Source organism: Mytilus californianus, unplaced genomic scaffold, assembly GCF_021869535.1.
Source record: "Mytilus californianus isolate M0D057914Y unplaced genomic scaffold, xbMytCali1.0.p SCAF_1, whole genome shotgun sequence".
Classification (NCBI taxonomy): domain Eukaryota; kingdom Metazoa; phylum Mollusca; class Bivalvia; order Mytilida; family Mytilidae; genus Mytilus; species Mytilus californianus.
Window position 1 is genome coordinate 60,755,191 of NW_026262581.1, and position 27,060 is coordinate 60,782,250.

Genomic DNA, 27,060 nt, shown 5'->3' on the forward strand with positions numbered 1-27,060 from the left:
TATATACCTCGCCTTCATGTAGTTTTGATAGTATAATGCAAATGTTGAAAAATTTCAAAGTCAATACTGACAATAGACCCCATTACTGTGCCAAATAATCTCAATGAATATGGTATGTTCAATGCTAACACAACTGCATTCCAAATATCTTTCATTTACCATTAATTGTTCCCCTTAAACTGTCCTAATCACAAATTTTAACATGTTTTACATGTAAATTATGCAAAAATTTCAATAGACCATGACTGAGAAGGTGGGGTCGAATAATCTCCATGGAAATGAGATGTGCCAATGCTTATACATCTGCATACCAAATATCATTGACATGCACCTAGAGGTTCCCCTTATAATGACCCAATTACACACTTTAACATGTAAACTAAGCAAAAGTTTCAAAGTCTAATACCATGACTCAGGGGGCAGGGGAAAATTATCTCCTTGGAAATGAGATATGCCAATGCTAATACAACTGCATACCAAATATTTTTGACCTATCCATATTGGTTCCCCTTAAAATGACCTAATCACAGACATGTACATTGTTGATGCTGCCACCAGAAACAACACACCTGAGTCTTGCTTATTCAACTTTTTGGATGCAAAACAAAAATAATGCCCTATACACTTAAAAAATAATATTGTTCCACACTAAATTAAAAAGCAGGTTCTGATTATATATCTCATGCTACAAATAAGAAGGGGTATAATGCTTTTAAACTGTTTAGTACATCACTCTGACTCATTGAATTTTGGTTTCCAGATGATTGAGAATCTTACTTTGGATTGAAATCTGACTTAGATTTGTACTAACATATCCAAAACTAGTGTAGAAAAGCAGTTTCTGGATGGTTACTCAATGTAACAATTGATTTTGTGGTTAATACATCCAAGACCAAGATCAATTACAATAAAATGCTCCGCTGGGGCGCAGCTTGATACGACCGCAGAGGTCGAACCCTGAACAGTTGGGGCAAGTATGGACACAACATTCAAGCTTGATACAGCACTGAATTTGGATTGTAATTAAATATTTGACACAGCATAGGTTTCTGACACAGAATGAATGTGGTCTAAGAACTTAAAAAAATTTTAATTTACCTATTCAAACCATATCATTATTATTTGCTTTTATATATAAATCAGAAATAACCAATTTAAAATAGAAAATTTTAAAGAAAAAAAAGGAAAAAAAATCCCCCCCTCCAAATTTTTTGAACCCCCTTATGATTCATCACCCCCAAACTCAATCCCAGCCTTCCCTTTGTGGTATGGTACCTTGCAGTACAATTTCAGAGAGATCCATACACTTGAACACAAGTTATTGTCTGGAAACTAGAAAAATGCTTGTTTTTTGGCCCCAAATTCCTAAACGTTTAGGGCAATTACCCCCAAACTCAAACCCAGCTTTCCCTTTGTGATATGGAACCTTGTAGTACAATTTCATAAAGATCAATACTTACAAACAAGTTATTGTCCTGAAACTAGAAAAATGCTTGTTTTTTGCCTCTTTTTGGCCCCTAATTTCTAAAATTTGGAGGCAATTACCCCCAAAATCAATCCCAGCATTTCCTTTGTGATATGGAACCTTGTGGTACAATGTCAGAGAGATCTATACACTTACACACAAGTTATTGTCATGAAACTAGAAAAATGCTCGTTTTTTGCCCCTAATTCCTAAAATTTGGAAGCAATTACCCCCAAAATTAATCCCAGCATTCCCTTTGTGATATGGAACCTTGTGGTACAATTTCATAAAGATCCATACACTTACAAACAAGTTATTGTCATGAAACTAGAAAAATGCTTGTTTTTGGCCCCTAATTCCTAAAATTTGGAGGCAATTACCCCAAAAACTAATCCCAGCATTCCCTTTGTGATATGGAACTTTGTGGTACAATGTCAGAGAGATCCATACACTAACAAACAATTTATCCCCACCTTCCTTTTGTGGTATTGAACCTTATGGTAAAATTTCATAGAGATCCATTCACTTAAACTAAAGTTAGAGAGCGAAAACCAATGTGTCTTCAGACGACGATGACGACGCCAACGTCATACCAATATACGACCGCAAAATTTTTTTGCGGTCGTATAAAAAGTACATGGAAAGTACACTAAAGTTAATGAAGACACGGGATTTCTGCATTATAACCCAAGAATATAACTGATTATTGTGATAAGTTCCAAGCTTAGGTATATTATCACATGTAATAAGAGAAACATGCATATTGATTTTGAGGTTGGCACCCCTAAAGACAAGGTCACAGAAACTTAAAGTAGATTGAAATTTAAGCAGAAAAGGATTTAAACAAACTTTGCATGACTCGATTTTAAGGACATTTTATTTGTTTTTTACACCATTCTTTAATTTTTGTATGTAAATGGACTCATCAGATGTTTTCTACCTAGGCAAGAGTTAGATAACAAATATGAACATAAGCAAACCGCAAAGAAAAACAAAAAGTACAGTTACAGTATTAACTTGCCAAGTATATTGTTCTTCAGAAACTTTGGCTTCAGTGACTTTTGTAAAGCATCTGAGGAGGATAACATTTTGTAAATGTAATTATGCAATGATAATTTTTCTGTTTTGAAAGACATTTTTTTAATTTATATTGTAGGAAATATTTCTGTCTTTGCACTACTTGATAGCACTGATAATAATACCCCATGCTACTAAGTAATGAGGGTATAACCCTTGAAGAAATTTACTTGAACAGAATAAAATGAACAAAATTGAATCTAAATAAGCTATTAAAGTACCAATCATGTGAAGTATATCTAAAAAAGTTCAGTCTTTTCTTCTCAGAATGATGGTCACCATGTGAGAGCAAAAGGCTATATTAGCCTGTCAGATGAGCTTAAAAACAAAGTCAAATGAAAAAAAAATAAATGGGGAATGTGTTCATGGGACACAGATGATGCCCCCGCTTGCATATCATATAAAGTTATAAAGGGACATAAGTCACATAACTGAAGAACAGTAAAAGTAACGCTACCCAAATTTGTACTTGATCTGAGTTTTGTGGTAATAAGTATTGTGTATAAGTCTCATAACATTTGGTTGAGGCTAACTTAAGTTAGAAAACAGAAACAAAAAATTCAGCAATTTTTCCATTTGTAAACAGGCATAACTCTTAGAACGGTAAAAGTGTCACCACCAAAATTCAAACTTGATCTGTATTTTGTGTTAATTAGCATTGTGTATAAGTTTCATAACATTTGGTTGAGGCAAACTAAAGTTAGAGAACGGAAATGAAAAATTCAGCAATTTTTATGTTTATAAAGGGGCATAACTCAAGAAAGGTACAAGTGACGCCACCCAATTTCGAACTTGATCTGTATTATGTGGTAATAAGCATTGTGTATACGTGTCATAACATTTGGTTGAGGCAAACTAAAGTTAGAAAACAGAAACGAAAAATTCAGCAATTTTTCCATTTGTAAAGGGGCATAACTCTAGAACGGTTATAGTGACGCCACCAAAATTCAAACTCGATCTGTGTTTTGGGGGCATAAAAATGCACTCAGCCTGGAGCAGCTGGATATGACCACAGAGGTCGAACTCTGAACAGTTGGGGCAAGTATGGATACAATATTCAAGCTTGATACAGCTCTGAATTTGGATAGTGCTTAAATATTTGACACAATATAGATTTCTGACACAGAATAAATGTGGTCAGATAACTTAAAAATTTGAAATCAGACATTTAATCTTATTAATGGTCCAATATCCAAAATCTAATTCCATGGTTAGATTCAGCATATGAAAAAAAAAAAACATGGATTCAAACAAAGTTTAATTCTGGACTCTTTGGACCTTAATATGGACTAATTTGAAAACGGGCCCAAAATTAAAAATCTGTATGCATAGTCAGATTCAGCATATCATAGAACCACAAGAATTCAGTTTTAGATGAAATCAAACAAAGTCTAATTTTGGACCCTTTGGACCTCAATGTAGATCTATTTAAAAATGTCCAAAAATCCAATATAGTAATACATGGTAAAAACCTCCAACAATTCAAGACTTTAAATTAATCCTCATTGAAATGGGTTAAAAGATTTGTATTTATTTTCAATTGAAGATTTCTTGCTGTTGTGCAATACTTCGTAAATCTGTTTACAAACTAAATATAATAATTTACGCACCCTGTTTGGTGTGTATCTCCTGTCATATCAGTATTTGTTGTTTCTTAATATAGATCAGAAATAATTTATGTTAGAACCAGCTTAGCCAGTATTAAAAAAGTCTTGTTTTTGGCCCCTTTTTGGCCTCTAGTTTCTGAATGATTAAAGCCACAACCCACAAAATCGACCCCAACCTTCTGTGTGTGGTATGGAAGCTTGTGGTACAATTTCATAGAGATCCATTGACTAATACTTAAGTATTTGTCCAGAAACCAGAAAAATCTTGTTCCTCCCCTCTTTGTGGTATGGAACCTTGTGTTTCAATTTCATAGAGTAATACTAAAATAATTGTCCATTAACCAGAAAAACCTTGTTTTTCCCCCCTTTTTTTTGCCCTTAATTCCTGAGCAGTTTGGGCCATAACCCCCAAAGCCAATCCCAACATTCTGTTTGTGGTATGGAACCTTGTGGAACAATTTCCTAATTAGAGATCCATACACTTATACACAAGTTATTGTCCAGAAAGTAGAAAAATGCCTTTTTTTGCCCCTTTTTGACCCCTAATTCCTAAACAGTTGGGACCATAACCCCCAAATCAATCCCAATCTTCCTTTTGTGCTATTGAACCTTGTGGTTAAATTTCATAGAGATCCATTCACTTATACTACAGTTATTGTCCGGAAACCAAATGTATTCGGACGACGACAACATGATAGCAATATACAAAATAGGGTCCTAAAAAAAAAAATGCACTTGGGGTATAAAAATTCAAAAGTCATAGGAAATCATTTTTATTATTTTCCCTTCATGATGTGATTGTACATGTGCACAAACAATTACAAACAAAACTGATAAACACAGACATTATATCCCAATACCATCTCATGATTTGATGTAGAATTACTAGAAATACAATAGAATTACTAGAAATGCAATAGTCCTTATTTTGATACCAAAAATCATCATTAGTAATGCTTTAATCATTTAAGCATATTTTTCATTAAAAAAAATATTTTTATGCATCTATCTCATTTGACAGAATCATATATGATGGCAAAAACACCGATTTTCCAAGTTCCAACCAAATGATATGTATTTCAAAAATGAAAATATTGATTACACATAAAAAGTGTATTGATATTACAGCTTGCCAAACTAGTGCTAATCAAATAGCTTTAAAGACTTATTGCATTGTGTTAAATCATCTTGTTTCTAGGAGCATCACAATATTGCAAATCAAGTTTTGAGAAGTTTGGCACAAAAACAGTTTTTTTTTTAAATCATTAAATCACAAAACTTTAATCAGATTATTTCCATGAAAAATTGTACAAATGTATAAAATGTTCCATATTCTATGAATTAATAACTCATTTTTTAGAAATATCAATATCTCTGGATTTAATACATCAAATATCACAAATTTTACACTGACTTGCAGTTTTAATTTAATCCACACAATCAATTATGCATGAACCTATTCTTCCATTAAAGAAATAACAATTCTTTTGCAGTAGCAAAATGATACTAAAATTTATATTAAACCATGACAAACCATGAAAATTTTACCCAATGAATTTATATGGAAAAGATGGGTTAAATGAATGTCAGGAAATAGACTTTACAGCGTGATAAAGCTGCGAGATTGCCTTAATGGCTAGTATTAAATGTCAACAGGACAATATACTTAAATATCATACTTCACATTATTCCTATCAGTAATAAGAAAATCTATATTGTACATAAAGGTAATCATGTTACATGACACATCAACTGCAGTTGCAGTATCATTTCAGATATCACTTCATTTAAGATTCAATTTCATATTTGTTGCTGCTTACATTTAATGATCATTAAAATCTGAATACATCAATGTCTGTTTCTAAGACAACACACAACAGTTCCACAACATAAATGTACCCCTGAAACTTCACAATTTACAGCTGGAATTCAAGTTTCTCATCAGGATATTCTCTTAGCTTCATACATTTTCATTAAAAAATTAGTTAAATTATCTATAAATTTCAGCTAGAGAACTGTCTACAAGTGTGGAGATTTGTACTTAAAAGTTGACACATATTCCATGTTCTAATTATATAATGATAGCAAGTATTGAAATACAAGTCCCTATATTCAGGACACCATAGTACACTAACTCTGTTCATGTGACATTAAAAAAGCAATGAATAAAAACTTGGTTATAATTTTTAAATGAAAACATATACCAAATTTAATGATGGCACTTTTTAGAACATGCAGTACCTTAAACAAGCTGCAAGGCAGGCATATGAATGCCTTTATTTGGCCCACAAAATTTTAAGATTTTTTTCATCCAGATTCCTCTCAAAATAATCTTCATTTGATGAAAGTTGCTCATATCAAATTTTTATTTTAACGTCAATGTTCTTTTTTAAAGCTCATTCCAAAAAAAATAATTTAAAATATTAAATAATTATTTAATATCTGAATTGGTGGAAAGAGTTTTTTGGGCATAACAAGGAAATTTGTTTCCATATTCAAGGTTTAGAGTTACAATTCACCATTGTTATGTAAACTATAAAGTAACTCAATAAACTTTTAAAAATCAACAACAGTATATATATATTAAACATTACAACAGCATTATTTGTCTCCATTAAATTTAAACAAAATAAATAAATAAACTGAACACAGATTTTGAAACCAAACAAATATAAAATTGTTCAGGTTATTAGCGTCAAAACTTTCTGTTGGTTTTTTTACTTTGTGGTTTAAATTATTCATTTGACTTTAAATTATGACAATAGATTGCCTTAATCATACATATTAATTGTTTTAAAGAATAACAATTTCCGTAAAGTATATCCAAACTTATCATTTATGCAGTAAAAATAACATGATTTTATCCTAAAAAAAGTTTCAAACTTATTCACTGACACTTTTTAATACAGAACATTTTCTAAAAACGTAAAATATTATCTAAATCAACAGCTTTATTTTCTGGAGAGCACACTTTTCATAGTCTGTAACATAAGAAAGTTCTAATTTTTCCTTTCTCCAATGGCTCTGAGGATATGCAAGAAGAGGTTAAGGATATCCAAATACAGGTTAACAGATGCAACAATATATTCCTCTGGACTGTGTTTGTGCATCAACATGTGGGTATCAAAAATGATGAAGAGTGAGAAGACCAAAGCACCTCCAATACCAATGGCTTTGTCCATCATTGGTGATGGGAAAAACAGCTGAAAATACAATATTGACAAATATTTTAGATACTGTAATGGGTTTAAATGAATATAGTGTCACCATTTTATTTGGGAATAAAACATTTACCAATATTTAGATGAGTCATAGAGAGAAAATATTGACATAGAGGTCTCTATACACAATAGCTCCACAGAGCTTTTGTTAATTGAAGCCATATCAATCATGTGTATCAGCAGAAAATAATTTTGACAAATAAAAAGTATGGGTAATTCTGAAAACACGAATAACAGCGCCTGGTAATGATTCATAGCCTGACCGGTTTTGGTCCTTTCTGGACCTTCTTAAGAGGCACAATGATGAATTGATAGTGGTACTATATTTATAAAATGCCTGTAAGTTATCACTTTCCGGATAATTATCTGTTAAGTTAAATATCCAATGGAATTTTCTTTAGTTACGGTAAGTTAAATATCCAATGGAATTTTCTTTAGTTACGGTAAGTTAAATATCCAATGGAATTTTTGTCCATGGGACACAGATGATGCCCCCCCTGGCATATAACGTTATAAAGGGACATAACCCAAGAACTGTAAAAATGACGCTACCCAAATTTGTACTTAATCTGAGTTTTGTGGTAATAAGCATTGTTTTTTAAGTTTCATACCATTTGGTTGAGGCAAACTAAAGTTAGAGAACAGAAACGAATATTTCAGCAATTTATCCATTTGTAAAGGGGCATGACTCTAGAACAGTACGCCACCAAAATTCAAATTTGATCTGTGTTTTGTGGTAATAAGCATTGCGTATAAGTTTCATAACATTTGGTTGAGGCAAACTAAAGTTAGAGAACGAAAACGAACATTTCAGCAAATTTTCCATTTGTAAAGGGGCATAACTCGAGAACAGTAAAAGTGACACCACCAAAATGCATACTTGATCTGTGTTTTGTGGTAATATGCATTGCGTATAAGTTTCATAACATTTAGTTGAGGCAAACTAAAGTTAGAGAACGGAAACCAATTTTGGGACGTACGTGCAGACGGACAAGGGAAAAACTTAATGCCCCCTCCGCTATGGAGGGGGCATAAAAACTCCTTGTTCTATGATTGGGTTGTCATGTTTACAAGAATATTTTAAACAATAGTATCTTAGTATTTGTATCAAAATTTATAAAAAAATTACCTGCATTATGCCTGCAATGATCAAAATCCATAAAGCTGCAAATAACCTGAAATAAAGAAGCAAAATGATTTCTAGTTCTAGTTGTTTATAGTTACATACTTGGGTAATTAATACACCAACCATGCGAGACCCACATGGGTAGTCAAGGTCATTCAACACCCCCTAGCAGTAGGGCAATTCATTATGAAAGCATACTTAAACCTTCAATTAACAATGAAATAAACTGTAACATTAGGATCATTATGATAATAGATTTTTTTAAAAATTTTTAAGCTAAAAGAACAATTTCAAGGTCAAAAATCCTGAATTTTCCTTTGAAATGTTAAATAAAATTCTCCGCAGGGCGCAGCTTGATACGACCGCAGAGGTCGAAACCCTGAACAGTTGGGGCAAGTATGGACACAACATTCAAGATTGATACAGCTTTGCATTTGGATTGTGATTAAATATTTGACACAGCATAGGTTTCTAACACAGAATGAATGTGGTCTAAGAACTTAAAAATTTTAAATTGGACATTCACCTATTATGGTCCAATATCCAAAATCTAAATACATGGTTAGATTCAGCATATCAAAGAACCCCAAGAATTCAATTTTTGATGAAATCAAACAAAGTTTAATTTTGGACCCTTTTGACCTCAATGTGGACAAAGTTGATAACGGGGCCCAAAAATCAAAAATCTAAATACATGGTTAGATTCAGCATATCAAAGAACCCCATATATTCAATTTTTGTTGAAATCAAACAAAGTTTAATTTTGGACCCCGATTTGGACCAACTTGAAAACTGGGCCCATAATCAAAAATCTAAATACATGTTTAGATTCAGCATATCAAAGAACCCTAAGAATTCAATTTTTGTTAAAATCAAACTAAGTTTAATTTTGGACCCTTTGGACCTTAATGTAGACCAATTTGAAAACTGAACCAAAAATTAAGAATCTAAGTACACGGTTAGATTCGGCATATCAAAGAACCCCAATAATTCAATTTTTGATGAAATCAAAGTTTGATTTTGGACCCTTTGGACCTCAATGTGGACCAATTTAAAAACGGGGCCCAAAATCCAATCAAAGAGCTGAAAGCTCTGAGGAAAAATGACGCGATTGTCTATAATATTAGGATATTTTTGATGCAAGTCTTGATTTTCACATAATTTACCTACTGAATCTTAGGAGACTTTTCAGTTCATGGTAGGTAGGCTAACTGACAATAGAATAGATATGAATTATTTTCAATGTCTATGGCTTTTTTATTTGTTTGTCAAAATATAGATATATGTGTAAAGTGAAGATGACTACTGGTTGTTTCTTTGTACAAAGAAATAGCTCAAGACTACCTGAACGATCTACAATATTCAAAGTAATATGTGAATTTGTTTCTTGCAATTTCATTATTCTTAGTCAAGGATACAATAACAGACTATCCCCTTCTTTTTAGAATTATTTAACAAAATGATTATGATGAGCCTGTAGTAAGCAAGCTCTTATACCCCACATAGTCCTTATTTAAGAGATAAGTTACAAGTGATCTAGTGACATTGTTATTTCTGTTACTTGAAGCATGATCCATTTCTGTAGATTTAGACAAAAGTATTGTTATACTAGTTCTACAATTACAAACATAGTGACACCATTTATACAACCAAATTTTATTGTTGATATATATATATAAACTGAAATCTTAAAATGACAACATAAATAATGCAGAATTTTTTTTTTTTTCAAATGATTTAATGTTTGTTAGTCATTTATTTCAAATAATTAATCCGTACTAAAATAAGGAGATGTGGTATAATTGCCAATGAGATAACTGATAACTATCTACCAGAGTCCAAATAATGTGGCTGTTGGCAGTTATAAGTCACTTTACAGACCTCAACAATGAACAAAACCGGTTCATTGTTTTCAGGCACCATAGGAAAAAGAGGAGTTGTGGCTTGGTGGCTTACAAGAATATATAAGAAATATTATAATAATAATCATGATAATATAAATAAGAAAATAAGAGAGACAAAAAAGACAAGACTAAGCCACTGGACTATAAAAAAAAATGTCCATTACTAATCCTTAGAGGAGCTGCTGATCTCAATTTAGAAAAGAAAGATGTTGAGGACTTAGCCAGGGCAAGCAGAATTTTGAGACTTAGGAACAACAGACTAGATGTGGGGACACCACATATATAGGCCAATCTGCCCTATTTGCTGCCACCTATTAAAATTAATGCCTAGGGTGGTAATTAAACCCATGTGCATTTAATCTGTTGTTCTCTATGTACATATATGATATATATATTAAATGCAAAAAATGTAGCTGTAATGTAAATATGGTAATTTACATCATTATAGCCTCATTTTTTTATAAGGACCTAGCTAGACCTATTTCTTAGGCAAGGTGTATTATATAACTCTGAAAGCAATACAATCCCTTTGTAAATACTAATTATATCTGCTGTTAAACAATAATAACAAAATAGTGGTTATTTCTAAGTATGCAGTAACAACAACGTGCATTTTAAGTAAACAAACATCAATGAACGACCACGTGTTTGTCTGCTGTGCTTGAATTATTAAACAACCCACCAGCTTTATTTACATGAATTTTTGCTGAGACAGACGGCTAAACATGTCTGTTTACATTATAAGTTTGGTGTTATGACTTGTGTATGCATGGAAATATAATGAAGATAACATTGATTTTTACCGTAAAAAATTGAATACACAACATTCCAGAGATGTACTTACCAAACACATACTTCTTTTGTAACGATGGATGGTAACGTATAGCCACTTATATAACAGTAAATGTAATTGGATAAGCTACCCGAAACAATACATAATTTGCATTTTCGTGGCCGGACACACAATTGTGTCAGCTTTTGTTTGGATGGATAAAATGTAAACATTGGAATCCGCCGTTTTGACGTAGGAAACAAACAAACTTATTTTCAATCTTGGATTAAAGGACATTGCGCACATTTCCAGCATATCATGCATAATCAGTCATGTAAAAATATATCTTTTAATTTGTTTTCTACACTTACTATTCTATGTTTAAGTTAATTTAATGTTTAAATTTCCAACAGAACAGAACATAGTTCTCAAAGACGAATAAAAAAATATAGGTGGAGCTGTTTATGGGCGTGAACATTTTACATACGGGTAATTTTTGTGTCGACACATTGACCTTTATCTGTCAGATTCAGGCGTTTGCCGTTCCGCGTTGGTATAACCGTATTACTAATTTTCGATTCTTCAAAACTTAGTAAATCTTAATAAAGAGCAGTATCTTCCATATGGATATCAAGATGATTCCGATTATTATTTTTTTAAAGATTTTAAAGTTCAACTGACAAGAAAGGTTGACATTCTTTCAAGAACTATTTTGCCTATATATATAGCTAGCGATTGGTTATCATTGGTATGTAAAAAGTCCAAAACCATAACAAAACGGATCTATTTATATTCTGATTTTTTATGGATTGTAAAGACATGCACATAAAAGCGAAAGCTCGTATAAATATGAAAAATATACCAAAGGGATAGCTCAAAATACCATTTAATAACAATAAACATATGGACAGGTTAAGAATGAAATTCTGTATAGTACATAATTATGTAAAATACGGAACAGAGTTCGGAAAGCAGCTTGGAAGCGGTAAATGACTTCTGGTCAGCGGTATAGGAAAATTGACTGCGTCATTTTCCAAAAACTAAATACACGGTTAGATTCAGCATATTAAAGAACCCCAAGAATTCAAGAATAAAACCCCATTGAAATTGGTCAAGAAATAAGCAATTTATACGAAGTATCTTCTTTTGCACAATACTGTGCAATTAAATATTTCTTGCTATTGCGCAATACTGTACAATTGACAATTTCTTGCTATTGCGCAATATTGTGCTATTGGATATTTCTTGCTATTGCGCAATACTGTGCAATTGAAGATTTCTTGCTATTGCGCAATACTGTGCAATTGAAGATTTCTTGCTATTGTGCAATACTGTGCAATTGAAAATTTCTTGCTAAGGCACAATACTTATTATATAATAATTTACACATCCTGTTTGGTATGTATCTCCTTCCATATCATTATTATTTGCTTTTAAATATAAATCAGAAATAACCAACTTAAAATGGAAAATTTTAAAAGAAAAAAAAAAGGAAAAAAAGAAAAAAAAGGAAACCCCCCCCCCCCCCCCAATTTTTTTGAACCCCCTTATGATTCATCACCCATAAACTCAATCCCAGCCTTCCCTTTGTGGTATGGTACCTTGCAGTACAATTTCAGAGAGATCCATACACTTGAACACAAGTTATTGTCTGGAAACTAGAAAAATGTGTTTTTTGGCCCCAAATTCCTAAACGTTTAGGGCAATTACCCCCAAACTCAAACCCAGCTTTCCCTTTGTGATATGGAACCTAGTTGTACAATTTCAGAAAGATCCATACACTTACACACAAGTTATTGTCCTGAAACTAGAAAAATGCTTGTTTTTTGCCCCTTTTTGGCCCCTAATTCCTAAAATATTGAGGCAATTACCCCCATCATCAATCCCAGCCTTCCCTTTTGTGGTATGGTACCTTGCAGGACAATTTAAGAGAGATCCATACACTTGAACACAAGTTATAGTCTGGAAACTAGAAAAATGCTTATTTTTGGCCCCTTTTTTGGCCCCCAATTCCTAAACGTTTCGGCAATTACCCCCAAACTCAATTCCAGCTTTCCCTTTGTGATATGGAACCTTTAAGTACAATTTCAGAAAGATCCATACACTTACACACAAGTTATTGTCATGAAACTAGAAAAATGCTTGTTTTTTTGCCCCTTTTTTGGCCCCATATTCCTAAAATTTTGAGGCAATTACCCCCAAAATCAATCCCAGCATTCCTTTTGTGATATGGAACCTTGTGGTACAATGTCAGAGAGATCCATACACTAACACACAAGTTATGTCTGGAAGTTACAAAAATGCTTATTTTTGGCCCCTAATTCCTTTACTGTTGGTACCATAACCCCCAAAATCAATCCCAACCTTCCTTTTGTGGTATTGAACCTTGTGGTAAAATTTCATAGAGATCCATTCACTTAAACTAAAGTTAGAGTGCGAAACCCAATGTGTCTTCGGACGATGCCAGACGACGACGACGACGACATACCAATATACGACCACAAAATTTTTTTTGCGGTCGTATAAAAAGAGAAAAAGTTAAAATCTAATTTGTTGGAATCAGCGTATATTTTAAGTCATATTTAAAAGGAACAGCAGACTTATCTTGTTCTTATTGTGGCAGATCTAGTCCTTTTTTTATATGATTATTAAATTATCAAATACCAAGACTATCCAATTATCAAACATAGTAAGACTTATTTGGACATACCCTGCTCCCATTGAGCTGAAATCTCTCTTGCTTTGTAGAGTATATATGGTAAGGCCAGCGGTCACAGCAAATGTCAACATAAAAGCTTCAATAACAGACTGTACTTCATAAAATGTAACTGAAATATAATAAATGGGAAAATAATCATCAAGGAGACAGGGATGTATAAACTCAGTCCTTTCAAGATGTCAGTATTTACTATAAAATAACTGTATTCATGACAGATTTACCAAATGAACATTTAATTAATCAAATGTTATCTCTTTACAATGAGAAGTTTTCTGCATTTATTCCATAATACAAATTTTCAACTAGGAAACTTTAACTGGAGTGAGTCATGCAAAGTCAACACAGCCATTTTCTTCCGACCATGAAGGAAAGGAGAAATTGATTGAGATTGGCAGCAATAACATAAAAGACATAAAACAAAAATACATAGAGATAACTATATGGTCTTCGATAATAGACATGTACATGTACCTACACCATAATGTCAAACTCTAAATTGTCTAGAGTCTGGACAAGTTGTGAATGAGCTCAACAGACTACCACAGATCAGTTATCAACCCAAAATTCCTTCATCTCATGGATTGTGTCTCTACAGATGGAACTGAATATTTCAACCTCATACATTCAAAATGATAATGATTTGTTAAAAATTAATAGCTATTGAAATAAAGAAAACTGATAAAAACATAATTTTGTTCTCAGCTTTTATAAATGTTTTAAATCGCTTTTATTGAAATTAAATAACACACATATATTATCTGACCCACTTAAAAAACAAGCATTCTGTGAGTATTGCATAGCAATTCATAGTCCCCCACCAGTTAAAAATTCATTGTATTGGAACAAAATTCTAACTTGATCTATAAATTGTCATAGTGTAAACTATTTAACAAATATCAAGTCAATATCTTCAAGAATGACGAAAAAAGTGTTGAAAACTGATTATTTAAGTGAATTTTCTAAGTCCAAGGACCATAACTCTGCACAAAATCATCAGACCGGATCAAAATTCAAACTTGAACTGTAATTTGTCATGATAAAACTATATACCAACTATCAAATCGATATCTTCAAGAATGACCAAAAAAAATGTGGAAAACTGATTATTTTAGTGAATTTTCTAAGTCAAAGGACCATAACTCTGCACAAAATCATCAGACCAGAACAAAATTCGAACTTGATCTGTAACTTGTCATGATAAAACAATACACCAAATATCAAATCAATATCTTCAAGCATGACCCAAAAAAATGCGGAAAACTGATTTGCCGGACTGACGGATGGACAGACAGAGTGCAAACCTAAAGTCCCCTTCTACTTTGTCGGTAGGGGATTAATAAAATGAGCATGTGGTGGAAGATTTCCTGCTCCAAATGTAATTACATCAGTCAATTCTGTAAAATTGACTACTAATCATCTGTTAGAAGATCTATAAGAACTTTAATTCTCAGCTACCATCTTCCTAATACATATTACTGTGGATTCAATTCTTTCAAGGGTATTTTCATGGATTTCATGGGTATACAGTATCCAAGAAAAATACTATTTTTCCTCAATCCACAAAAATAACTGTATTAACAGTAGTTAACATTCTAATACCTACCAACTACTCCTACACTGTAAGCTTCCATTACAGTCTGAAATAAAAATGCAAGTACTAAATGATCAAATTTCAAGTTTACAGAACTCAGTTTTTTATCCTTTTAATTCAAATACTTTTGTAGTATTTTTAATTTTTTTTAATTCAAAAATCCACTTATAAATATCAAAATACAATGCTTTATTCTTTTTATTTCTTCTTTCTTCACATAGCACTGTACAACAATGTATAAGCTACAAAATGTAATAGGTTATAGGATTAATTGTTTCAGACTGCTGACAGTTCTTCATTTTAGGTAAAGGTCCTTCAACCATTAAAATAATTACCAAATTTAACAGGTATTTTACCAAAAGACTGTTAGACAGCACTGTTTAACTTAAAAATTCATTTTAAAAAATATCTATGAAGTATTTCTGCCCACTCATTTTTGGGGATTTATGCATTATTATTATCCTATTTCCTGTAAATGACAAACAGAACTTTTCCAATTGTTTTTTTTTTTGTGTGTGTGATTTTGGCGCATTAAAACACTGGTGAAGTGTTTTAGAATCATTTACTTACATTTTTAAATTCCTCTTGATGAAAGAAAACAGGTTTTTCAATGAAAATATTGCAACCAACCACACACGACTTGAAAATTACAGTAGTTTCACTGGACATTTTAACAAGAGACAAACCAATTTTCCTGATTTTGTGTCTAAAGGGTGTGTGGATAATGTATAACTACGAATTATACATGACTTCCCACAGTAATATGAACTGCTGTCGATTTCTGATTTAATAAACAGCTGCGCCATGAGCGCATGATACGCCCGTCGTCTTGTGTGTGAATTTTTATGCAATAAGCATAAATAGTTTCTGACATACAGCGTGACATGCGAAAACCCCTCTTTTTTTTGTACAAAAAACTCAATATCTCTAAAATAAAATTTTGAATCAAAACCAAAAAGTATACAGATCTTTAGATTAATATAACTAAGAAGTGTGTAAAATTTTAAGCAATAATCATAAATCGTTTTTGAGATACGGCGCCACATGTGAAAAACCCCTCCCCCCTTTTTTTTTACAAAATACTCAATAACTCAAAAATAAAATTTTGAATCATCACCAAAAAGTATACAGATCTTAAGGTTAATATAACTAAGATGTGTGTAAAGTTTTAAGCAATAGTCATAAACTGTTTTTGAGATACGGCGCGACATGTGAAAAACCCCTCCCCCTTTTTTAACAAAATACTCAATATCTCTAAAATAAAATTTTGAATCATCACCAAAAAGTATACAGATCTTAAGATTAATATAACTAAGAAGTGTGTAAAGTTTTAAGCAATAATCATAAATTGTTTTTGAGATACGGCGCGACATGTAAAAAAAAACACACACCTGTTTTAGTTACTAAGTCCCGTAACTCAAAAATTTTTTAATCTTATTATCACCAAAAAGTATACAGATCGTTTGACCATCATAAGAAACAACTATGTTAAGTTTCATGAAATTTGGATAAGTCATTCTCAAGTTACGGTGTGACATGTTTACACTGGACAGACAGACGGACGCCAGACATTGTATACCATAATACGTCCCCTCAAAAATTTGACGGGCGTATAAAAATTGGGGACATTCTAATAATTTGCACTAAACTTGCCATAACTGTACATCTGATAACGTACAATTATGTGCATATTTATCCAATAAAACATGAAATGGCAGGACTTCCCGAGTGTTATGTTAATTATGAAAATTTTCCATCAAAATGTCAGTGTGTATTCATGGATACTGATTTTTTATACCTTGAGAAAGTTGTTCACTATTCTTCTAGGAAATACAAATTTCTACTGAACAATGAAATTGATGAAATAGAAATCAAAATTTTTTAAAGAATTTTCAGGCATTTGTATTTTCAATAATATTTGTAAGACCTGTACCTAACATGATTTCCAGAAATAAGTGATCTAATTCTTTTACATAAAACTTTAATCAACATCACAACACCCTGGCCTTGGATGAGTAGTAGTATACGAATGTTTTCTTCATGTACACATATGGCAAATGTAATATACCCTTAATTTTCTGATGGAAAGCTACAAAATGTGTTATTTCATTTACTTACAAAAGCTGTCAAAAGGATATAGTTGGTCGGTGTCTGATGTCTGTAAACCATCAATGCAAAGATCAAACCCAGTGAACCAATCAAGGCAATCAACAACATCCAGTTACTAAAACATAATAATATATAAATACATACCTGGCATTTTTTTCATAATTATTGAATATTCATATAAATGTACATGCCACAGTGACATAATATAAATGAAGAAATGCATTGCACCAAGTAAAAAATTGAAAGTGCTTTTGAATTGAGTGATCCTACATATATTCATTTACACTCTTACAACCAAATAATGATACTTTAAAAATTTTTGAAAAACTTGTGATAGACCTGATACTGGATCATGCATTGTCATTGAATAATAGTAAATCCAATACAAAGTTTCAGCTAAGGATTGTCAATTTTGAGGTGGAGACTCTTTGGAAATCTTGAGATTGAAGCTTCATATGTATCATACATTTTTCCATCCAATTTAATAAAATTTTGATATTGTGGTTTCCATGTCTCTTGAACAAGCAGGCAATTGGTAAAACAAGTAAAATAATAAATAACAAAGGATCTAGTTGTATAGCTCTTGTTTCTTTTGCCAAATAAAGTTGACTTATAGGCAAGCAATTTAAACCTGTTTTCTGCCTGGCCATTTTTGTTTATCTAAACTATCATTTTTTTAAATGCTCTCTTAAAGGGGCACTAGCTGTTCAATTCATGTTCACCGATTTGACTCAAATTCTCATATTTGTTATATAACAATGTTAAACATTTATAAATCCAAATTATAAAAAATCTAAAATAAACAATTTACAGGGCATAGGGTCGATAATATGTAGCTTCGTTTTGTGTGTATTTTAGTCTAAACGCCATCTACCCGGTAATTAACTGTCGAGTTGACCTCCCGAAAACCACTGATGCCCATATAAGGGATATAAACACAAATAAAGATATAAATAGATAGCGCAACTCGTGCAATTGTATTCTTCTAGGTCTATTTAATTTCATTTATAGATTAAAAATATATGTTAATCATCATTTTTACCTGTATAAGAATGATTTTTTTGAGGATCGTCTCAGTCAATTAAATGAATTACCTTTGTTTACTTTCAATGTTGACATTCTTTTCCTTTAAATAATCAAACATGCACACAATTCATGCATTATCCAACTCTATCTAAGGGGTTAAATTGAAGTTCACATGAAAATGGATTCAATGAGGTCGAATTATTCACTTGCAAGTGAATAATTCATCATCAATATTTATTTGCTTATTTTGACAAAATTAGACAATACTGGCTACTAAAAGCGAATTATTATTTCACTATTCCACTTTCATTAATGATTGAACAAAAAAAATCATATTTCACAATTTTTTTACATCTCGTAGCTAGTGCCCCTTTAACATGTCATCAAAGTTTTAGTTTCACAAATTTATCCTGTGTGGAACCAAAGATGACAAATTAGTTTGTTTCTTATATTATATATTACTTTGTCTGAACAAACTCTGTGGCTGTAGAACTGGAATAAATCACACCGGCTACTATCGTACTCAGTAAAATCTGTGCTGATAAAATTCCATACACTTTCCTTAGAAATCCTGTAAAAAATCAACATGATCAAAGTTCGATTAGTAAATCATGCACTTCATGTTCTTAATATAACAGACAACTTTTTACTCAAATCATCAATTAACGTCATTTTAACTTTTTTGTACCCTACATTTGTTTATTAAGTTGCTGGTTCCATGGTAATTAGGCAGCCTAAGACTGGTTTTCTTTGGTATTTTTTCAATTATAAATTGGAGCAAATATGCAAGTTAATACAATAGGTACCAGGTTAGGTTCTACAAGGTAGATCGACTTGGATGAAGTTTAGGAAAAGACTATGGAAAATGACTATGAGGGTTATGTTGATTAGGGGCCGAAATTTTTGCAACTAACCACCTACTGACCCCTCCAAGATGTTGCAAGGATCTTTAATGTGCAGCTGGGATCATCAGATTCACCCTTAATGAGGCATCAGATTCAACGTTCCCATGGCTATGTATTTAAACATCCAGCACAGTCAAACCAATGTCCCAATTAAGCAAAGATTTTAATGTCAGACAATAGAAGTCCCGGGATGACCATATTTCTATATAGCTGTCAACCCTAGGGGTCACTATCATTTATTATTATTATACTAATAGATCTATTTTCGTCTTTTGTACAAAATGTATTATTGATATAATAATGTAAGTCCATATAAACAAATTCCTAGATTTTCGTACCAGCAACAACTTTTTTTTTATCTTGGCTTTAATGGCTATTTTCTTTGTTTTTGCCTGATGTTTTCATAAATTATGACAATAACTAAATTTGCCTGCCTCTAAATAATGAAAAAAAAATTATGAGAATCTAGGATTTTTTTCTTATGGTCTTGGTTAGATTTTTCCACAACTTTTTCAGACTTAGCAATTAACAGTTGATTGTTAACATAAACTCTGTTTGTTATTTCATTTTGTTGGTGTGTTAATGTCTCATTAAAGTATACCCTAATTCTCCTTTTATAGTATCATTTTATATGATTGATTGGTGTATAATGCCATCTTCAGCACTATTGTGCTATTTCGTGGTGGTCAGTTTTTATTGGTAGAGGAGGCCTTTTCTACCATTGTTCAACTTCACCCTAGCATTATCAAATAGTACCATAAGGAAATAGAATTGATTCTCCAAAATTATAACACCCCAGTAATATATAACTATAATACATTCTATTATTACATCTTTTCAGATAGCACCATGCTATAAGGCCCTTGAGAGAACACTGTCTACCTACCCATACGGACATAAACATGAGCTGTTGCAACATTAGATCCATACATGAAATCATCCACAATGGATTCTTTCCCATCTTTGGTTTCCACTGGACTAAACATTTTTCTTTTTTAATTAATCTACAAAATAATATAACTGTTAATATGATACAGATTTAAGAGATAAGATTATCTAATTACACAACACTGTTCACTGTTAAATTAATTATGATTAAACTGTTACCTCTAATAAGTGAAAACTTGTTGTGCCAGGTAACCCTATACTTGTGAAGATTTAACCTTTTTCTGAGCTTTAACAGCAGAAATCTGTTTGATTCTGTAATACTGTACATACATATTGACATGTAACAAGATCAAAACATTTTTTGAGACATTATCATGATTATGGACATGGCAGAGTAAAAAATATATATGTAAAAAAAATGGTCAACATCGATAGTTGTTCAAGTACTATATTAAATAAATTTCAATGGACTAGTTTTATTAATCAATACCTTTTTTCATTGCTGAAATATTCATCGGAATTGGTTTTTGTAAACTTTGAAGCATTAAGAGTTACTGTCAAAACATCTTAACCCACAAAGAAAAACAGAAAAGCTAAAATGATCTTTGAAATATTTCATGACTTACAAGTGCCAATCCATACCAACTGGCTTCATTGCCAAATCGCCCCAACTTTCTACCAACTTGCCCACTTATGAAAAGGGTTTAAATCCTGCTGAATTTAGGCCAGCAAACTTGCCCCACTCATGATAAGAGTTAAATTCCGCTGAATTTGGTTTTGCCCTAAAATATAGTTTAATCCCAATGGTTTTAGGCCTTCATGTACCATCTCGTCCCATTTCAACCTAATTCTGACTTGTGTACGAGTCTCATAAATTTTGGATGAGACAAATTTAAGAATGGAGAAACGAAAGCATTTGAAATTTTCCAAGTTATACAGGGGCATAACTCTAGAACCATAAGTGATATACTGCCCAAATTCAACCTCTGGTCGCTAGTTTTGGTTCTTACATTGTAGCATTGTGTTTGAGTTTCATAACATTGGGATGAGGAAAACTTAAGTTAGAGTGCAGAAACAAAAATGGGACTGAGGGACAGTTAAGGGTAACGCTTAAGGCCCCTGTTGCCTAGGGCAGAGGCATAAAAATAAATAAAAATTATAAGCACATTATACAGAATACACAGCTCACATATAAATAAAATACATGCACATGTGTAGGATGGTGAAGTCTTTTTCCTGGTAATTCCAAGCAAACTGCTTTGTTTTAGTGTCTTTAACCATGATTACAAGTTCAAACAATTATTTGATTTTAATAAATAATTTCGATAAAGATGGACTCAATACTTTTCATGCTTTTCAACATTCAGATCTTGTAGATTTATGTGAGAAGGTTAGATCTGACACTTTGTACATGTATATGCTTACAAACTTGCAAATATACATTTTAAAACACCAAGCTACATTTTTTTCTAGCCAAATTGAACAGATGATTACTTGACTCTTTTCGTAGGTGCCAGCACCGATTTGACTAGACAAGTCACTAATACAAGAATTAGATCTTCTATTTAATAAGTGCATTTTCCCACCATAATTTGAACTCACCCCCAAAATATTCCATGTCCCCTGAAAGACCTCAGGGCTCAGGTCAACTGAGGCAGGTCATTCATAAACTTGTCCATAGAAAAAAGGTACTTTCCCCAGTTATGGGTATTATATCCAAAATCTGGTATCAACTTACAGTGATAAAAAATTGAATGTTGTATTTCATTTAAAGGCTATCATGGGACAAATTATTAACATAAATGGCAATCTTTTCCCCTCATAGTTCAAATGAGAAATAATGGCCTCAAAAATCCTACTTTTTGATGCTATTTCAGTTATGGGGTCTTTTGGCGAAATGTTGTCATTTGCCATTTGTTTATCTGAATGTTTATGCCATGACAGCGAATATCTTGAAATTCAAAGATTGTAGTTTTATCACTGAAATTTGATACTTGTTTTGGGGTATAGTACAGTGCAGTCCGGTGTATATGTGCACCTACGACTTTTGGCTTCACTTTTGTAATCTCATGAAACCAATTATCTGATAATATTCTGTGAACAAACTCGTGACATTCTTTAATTTCATGAAATCTTCTTAATGTATGGTTTCAGCGTGAAGATTTTATGTAATGAGTGTCCAATATTAGGGAAACCTGTTTTGACAGTTCTTCAAATGTCTTCAAATGTCCGGTGTTTTCGCACAAACCTTCATAAAATTGCTACAGGAAAGATTTTATACTAAAAAATATAGTTCAGTTTGAACCAAACAGACTGCCAAGGACGCAGAGCAAAATCTATTTCGTTTTGATAAAAATTTGACGTAAAATGAATTCAATTTCAGCTGATGATGTAATTTTTTTTATGGAAAATGGTTAATTATGGTTAATCATAGGATTGCAATTATAAATTTATGCTTGAACTTATCAATTTTTAATCTTTTTTGTCCCTTCAGAAGACTTAAACAATTACAAGAACGATTCTATTTGTGTTACATTGCATATATGACAGAATCAGGTAATGCGTGATATCACTTGCCACACAGACACAGGGGATTCCACTCTTCCCTTTTGTAGGGATATTCCTCAACCGGTTAGAGCTGTTGGGATTTGAAGGTCAGTTATTTTCTATTATGACTGTACCCAGACAGCAAATTTAGATAACCAGCTCTTTTATCAGAATCCTAATAGTGATAAGGTAAAGTAAAGCTTATCTTCATATATAGGCCTAAAATGTACCGTGTCACTTGAATATTTTTCTTGTCAGAACTCAGAAACTTGAAACTTTTATTAATATAAAGAGTAATTACAACAATAACATACAATGTATATACAATAACAATGAGATAAATGGAATGACATGGTTACATACACAGTTGAATAAACAAAGTACATGCTTAATGAAGTTTACAGTGGAAGGCAATTCTAATTTATAACAAACAACATTTATCTAATTAATAACAGACAGAACAATTTTACAAAATTTGGCAAGTTTGACAATTAAACTGTAGTCATCAGAACAAAAAAGTTCACAATATTTAATAGTATTTGGCTTTTTATACACATTACAGGGCAAAAATCTTTGTCTTTCACATGAGAAAAAGGTACATTTAAACAAATAGTGGAATTCATCACCAATTTCACATAAATTGCATAAATCGCAGATGTGATCATCACGTTTGACACCCCAAAAACGACCTTGTTCTATTGGAATTGGTAATTTATGATTCATACATCTAAAATTACAATATGCCTTTCGCAATGTTTCGCAGATCATATCTGGTAGATCAACAGTATATCTTTCAAAATTATGAATAGTTATAAATATTCTATAGTTTAAACACTTAGCTGAATCATAAACAGTAGTAACCCATGTTTGTTTAAACTGATCACAGACATTGTTTGACCAGGTTTGATACGATTACATTTTTTGGTACACTTTGTGACATCCAGAACTTTGAAAGACCACAATTATTCAGGTTTTTTTCAATACAAACAATCCATTTTGAATGAACATTTTTTTTATATGCATGTTATATAATAACTTATACAAAGTAGCAGCAATTTTATCTTGCTTATTGGAAATAATTCTTTTCCAGAATGCAACCATTCTGCTTTTGATAAAAACATCAGGCTTAAATTAAAATATTGTTTGTTTGCAGTTTACCGACCGACCTTCGAAAATCCGCCCGACTGTGAACATTTTATTGCTTTTAATTTGAAGAAATTATTTTTAATACTTCTATTGACTCAATCCGGAATTTCGGGTCGTTTCCGTAATTGATTTCGAGTCTACGTCAATTATATGTTTGAAGTTCGGTTTTTCTTCCCTTCCTGTCAAGCGTACATCGGACCCTTTAATGGTAAAGCACATGGAGATAGTTTACAGGTATCCACGAAGTCATGGAGGAGTACTTTATTCTGTCGTCTTCTGTCAATTTAAGACAGATAATACACAGAAAAGTTTCATAGTAAACTGTTTATACTGATTCAGGCAGAATTGCACACGGAATGATGTCTTCGATGTCAGATATCATTGACGATGATGCAGCGGATATTCATAAAACCAACACGATAACCGTTTCTGTCTCAAACAAATCGGATACAGAATCTTTTGAGACTGACTTTATGGAACCAAATGCAATATCAGTGGTTCAACAATCTGACGGCAGCCTGAAGTATGCCATATTTTTTTAAATCGTCGTGAAGACGACAAAGATGAAACCACTCCTCCGTGACTTCATGCATGGATACCTGTAAACACGCCTGTACGGTGGAAGGACGCATTTGAAATGTTCAATCAATAAGAAGCCACACAAACTACACAAAGATGTAGAGAAAATGAAAGGTTGGCTTGAGAAATAAATATATTCTCTCTGTATCAAATCTATCATCCATTGCAATGAGTATGCTCCTTTAGGATAAGGGGGGGCTGTCCCACTCATTGCAATTATTCTCTCTCTTACAATATTAAATATCAGTACCCAAACTGTGTGGCCTGTGTGAATTGAATTGATATATGTCCTTAGCTAGGAGCTATGCTTCCGATTTTTTTATGCAGTCAAAACATTTCAGTACAGACCATTTACTTTTAATGGGGTGCTATGGATTTCACCCCAAAGCTAGTCTTAAGATTTTTGTTTGTTATTATTAAAGCCTGGCATCAACATATCTTTCCAAATATAACCTTTATATAAACAGTCAGATGTCTAATATATTTTTTTAAGTTGTCTTTTTTTTTCAATTGAGGAAGATTCAATGGTCGATTTTTTTTAACACACTCCTAAATTATCTTTAATATCTACATTTTTCTGATGCAAATACTCTACTCATGAAAACATTCTGGTAAAAATGAATATGTTTCTTTACAACAAGTCTAGTCATTTCTTGTTTATAAGTGTTCCAGTATTTCATAATACCATAATTTTATGTCATAAATTGTATAATGCACTATGTTGACTTTCAGTTTTGGTTAAAAAGGTGTTTACCTGAAAATGCCTGTTCATTTCATGTTGGTTTTCAGTGTTTGTTGTTTTAAAATGTTTTTTTCTTCACAAGAAACTTGGTTTGTGTTAAACTGCTTGTTTAAACTTTATTCTGGCTGATAAAATAAAATATTTTCCCTACCTACCGACCCTGCAGTCTGAAGGTACAGTCGGAAAACTGCAAACAAACATATTTTTAAGGTTGGCCTCAATACGACAATAGGAAGACATTACCACATAGAGGATTGATTCATTGTTGGTTAAGGGAATGATTATACAAACATAAAACCTTGCTCATCTATAATGTAGACTTAACAAATTGTGCCCAACTGTATATATCGGTGTATCATTTTTATTTTTAGAAGTTTTACCTGTTGAATGTTTACGTGTTTTCCTTTTAGGTTTTTGAAACCGGATGTTAAAATAAAAGAAGTGCGGGACTCTCTATAAACCGAAATTCTCTAAGAATAGAAAGCAGAACAACGTACCTATATGTGATTTTTTTTTTACAATGAATTAGAGATCTACATTTTAATTAATATACAGTATGAGTTTTGTTCATTGTTGACATATATAAGGCCGTATGTTAAAACTATAGTTGTTTACATCCAATTTAGGACTCTGATTGATCGTTGTCTCATTGGCATTCATACCACATCTCCTTATTTTTATTTTGTAAATCATGTTTATTCAAATTCATTATACGCCAAACATTGGAGATATCAGTTTACACAAATCAGATAAATATAATATTCGTTTCAAAGCTTTTCATTATTTCCATCAGGAACATATATATATATTGACGTTAGATTATATCTATGGATATACTATACTGTTCCCAGTTTCCCATATACCTTTCAAATTATGAAACTGTTTTACGCGTCAAATAAGTGAACACAAATCTTTTACTCAGTAGCCATGAATTTTGAGGTGGGTTATCACTAAATATTTTCTTAGATAGAATTTTCTTATAATTTGCCAAAAAGTAGATTTCACCATGCTTTTTCAAACAAAATAATAAAAAAGTATGAGTCACCGTGAAATTTTTCAAGCTACAAGTTGTGCAAAATTGCACAATTTGCATAGATTATTCATGCAGGAACAAAAACCTCATTTTTTGTGAATAGGAAGAAATTATCAGATACAAGTTCGAAATAAAATATGAGAAGATATGTCTAAAAATAAAAAAATTGTGTTACTGAAATATTTTTCTTGCTACAATTAAAAAAAAAGAAAATTTCATGAACATACCTCCTAATAAAATTTTTACTATAAAAGTAATCTCCCCTGGTGGTTCAAAAATTTAACCGAACAAAAACAAATAATTAGTATTTGTATTAACAGTCTGAATAATACAATTAATTACTTTTTTTTATCTAAATAAACAGTTTTGCGCATTAATTGCCATTCTGTCTCAAATTTGAAGAAGTTTAAACACCCGATTGTGTAATGCAATTTTACAATCCAAGATGGCGATATACACTTATCTACTTTAACAAATTTTCTATATGAAGTTAAACTCTGTTCAAAAGTTTTGATTTACCGGCATCTCCACCAAGAAAATAAAGATAAAAAAGTTTTCATTTTATTATAACGATACAATTTAATATTTTCTAAAAAGAGTTTA

General features: G+C 31.9%; 1 protein-coding gene across 1 annotated transcript; it reads right to left on the reverse strand.

The window, feature by feature from the left end:
* Positions 1–4,906: 4,906 nt before the first annotated feature.
* LOC127705232 (protein lifeguard 4-like) lies at positions 4,907–25,879 on the reverse strand. Its single transcript, XM_052209557.1, has 8 exons — positions 25,805–25,879; positions 20,409–20,526; positions 19,080–19,188; positions 17,601–17,706; positions 15,495–15,528; positions 13,883–14,000; positions 8,500–8,545; positions 4,907–7,352 (listed from the first exon to the last, which is right to left on the reverse strand). Exons 2-8 carry the CDS (start codon positions 20,506–20,508, stop codon positions 7,149–7,151), a joined length of 717 nt encoding a protein of 238 aa, XP_052065517.1. The 5' UTR covers positions 20,509–20,526; positions 25,805–25,879; the 3' UTR covers positions 4,907–7,148.
* Between the last annotated feature and the right edge of the window lie 1,181 nt (positions 25,880–27,060).

Excerpts from the sequence above, each read along its gene's own strand:
- LOC127705232 (XM_052209557.1), bottom strand. The coding sequence starts at position 20,508 with ATGTTTAGTCCAGTGGAAACCAAAGATGGGAAAGAATCCATTGTGGAT. Across the intron at positions 19,189-20,408 it reads TCATGTTTATGTCCGTATGG|GATTTCTAAGGAAAGTGTAT; the intron begins GTAGGTAGACAG and ends GATTTTTTACAG. Across the intron at positions 7,353-8,499 it reads TCATTGCAGGCATAATGCAG|CTGTTTTTCCCATCACCAAT; the intron begins GTAATTTTTTTA and ends TTGTATTTTCAG.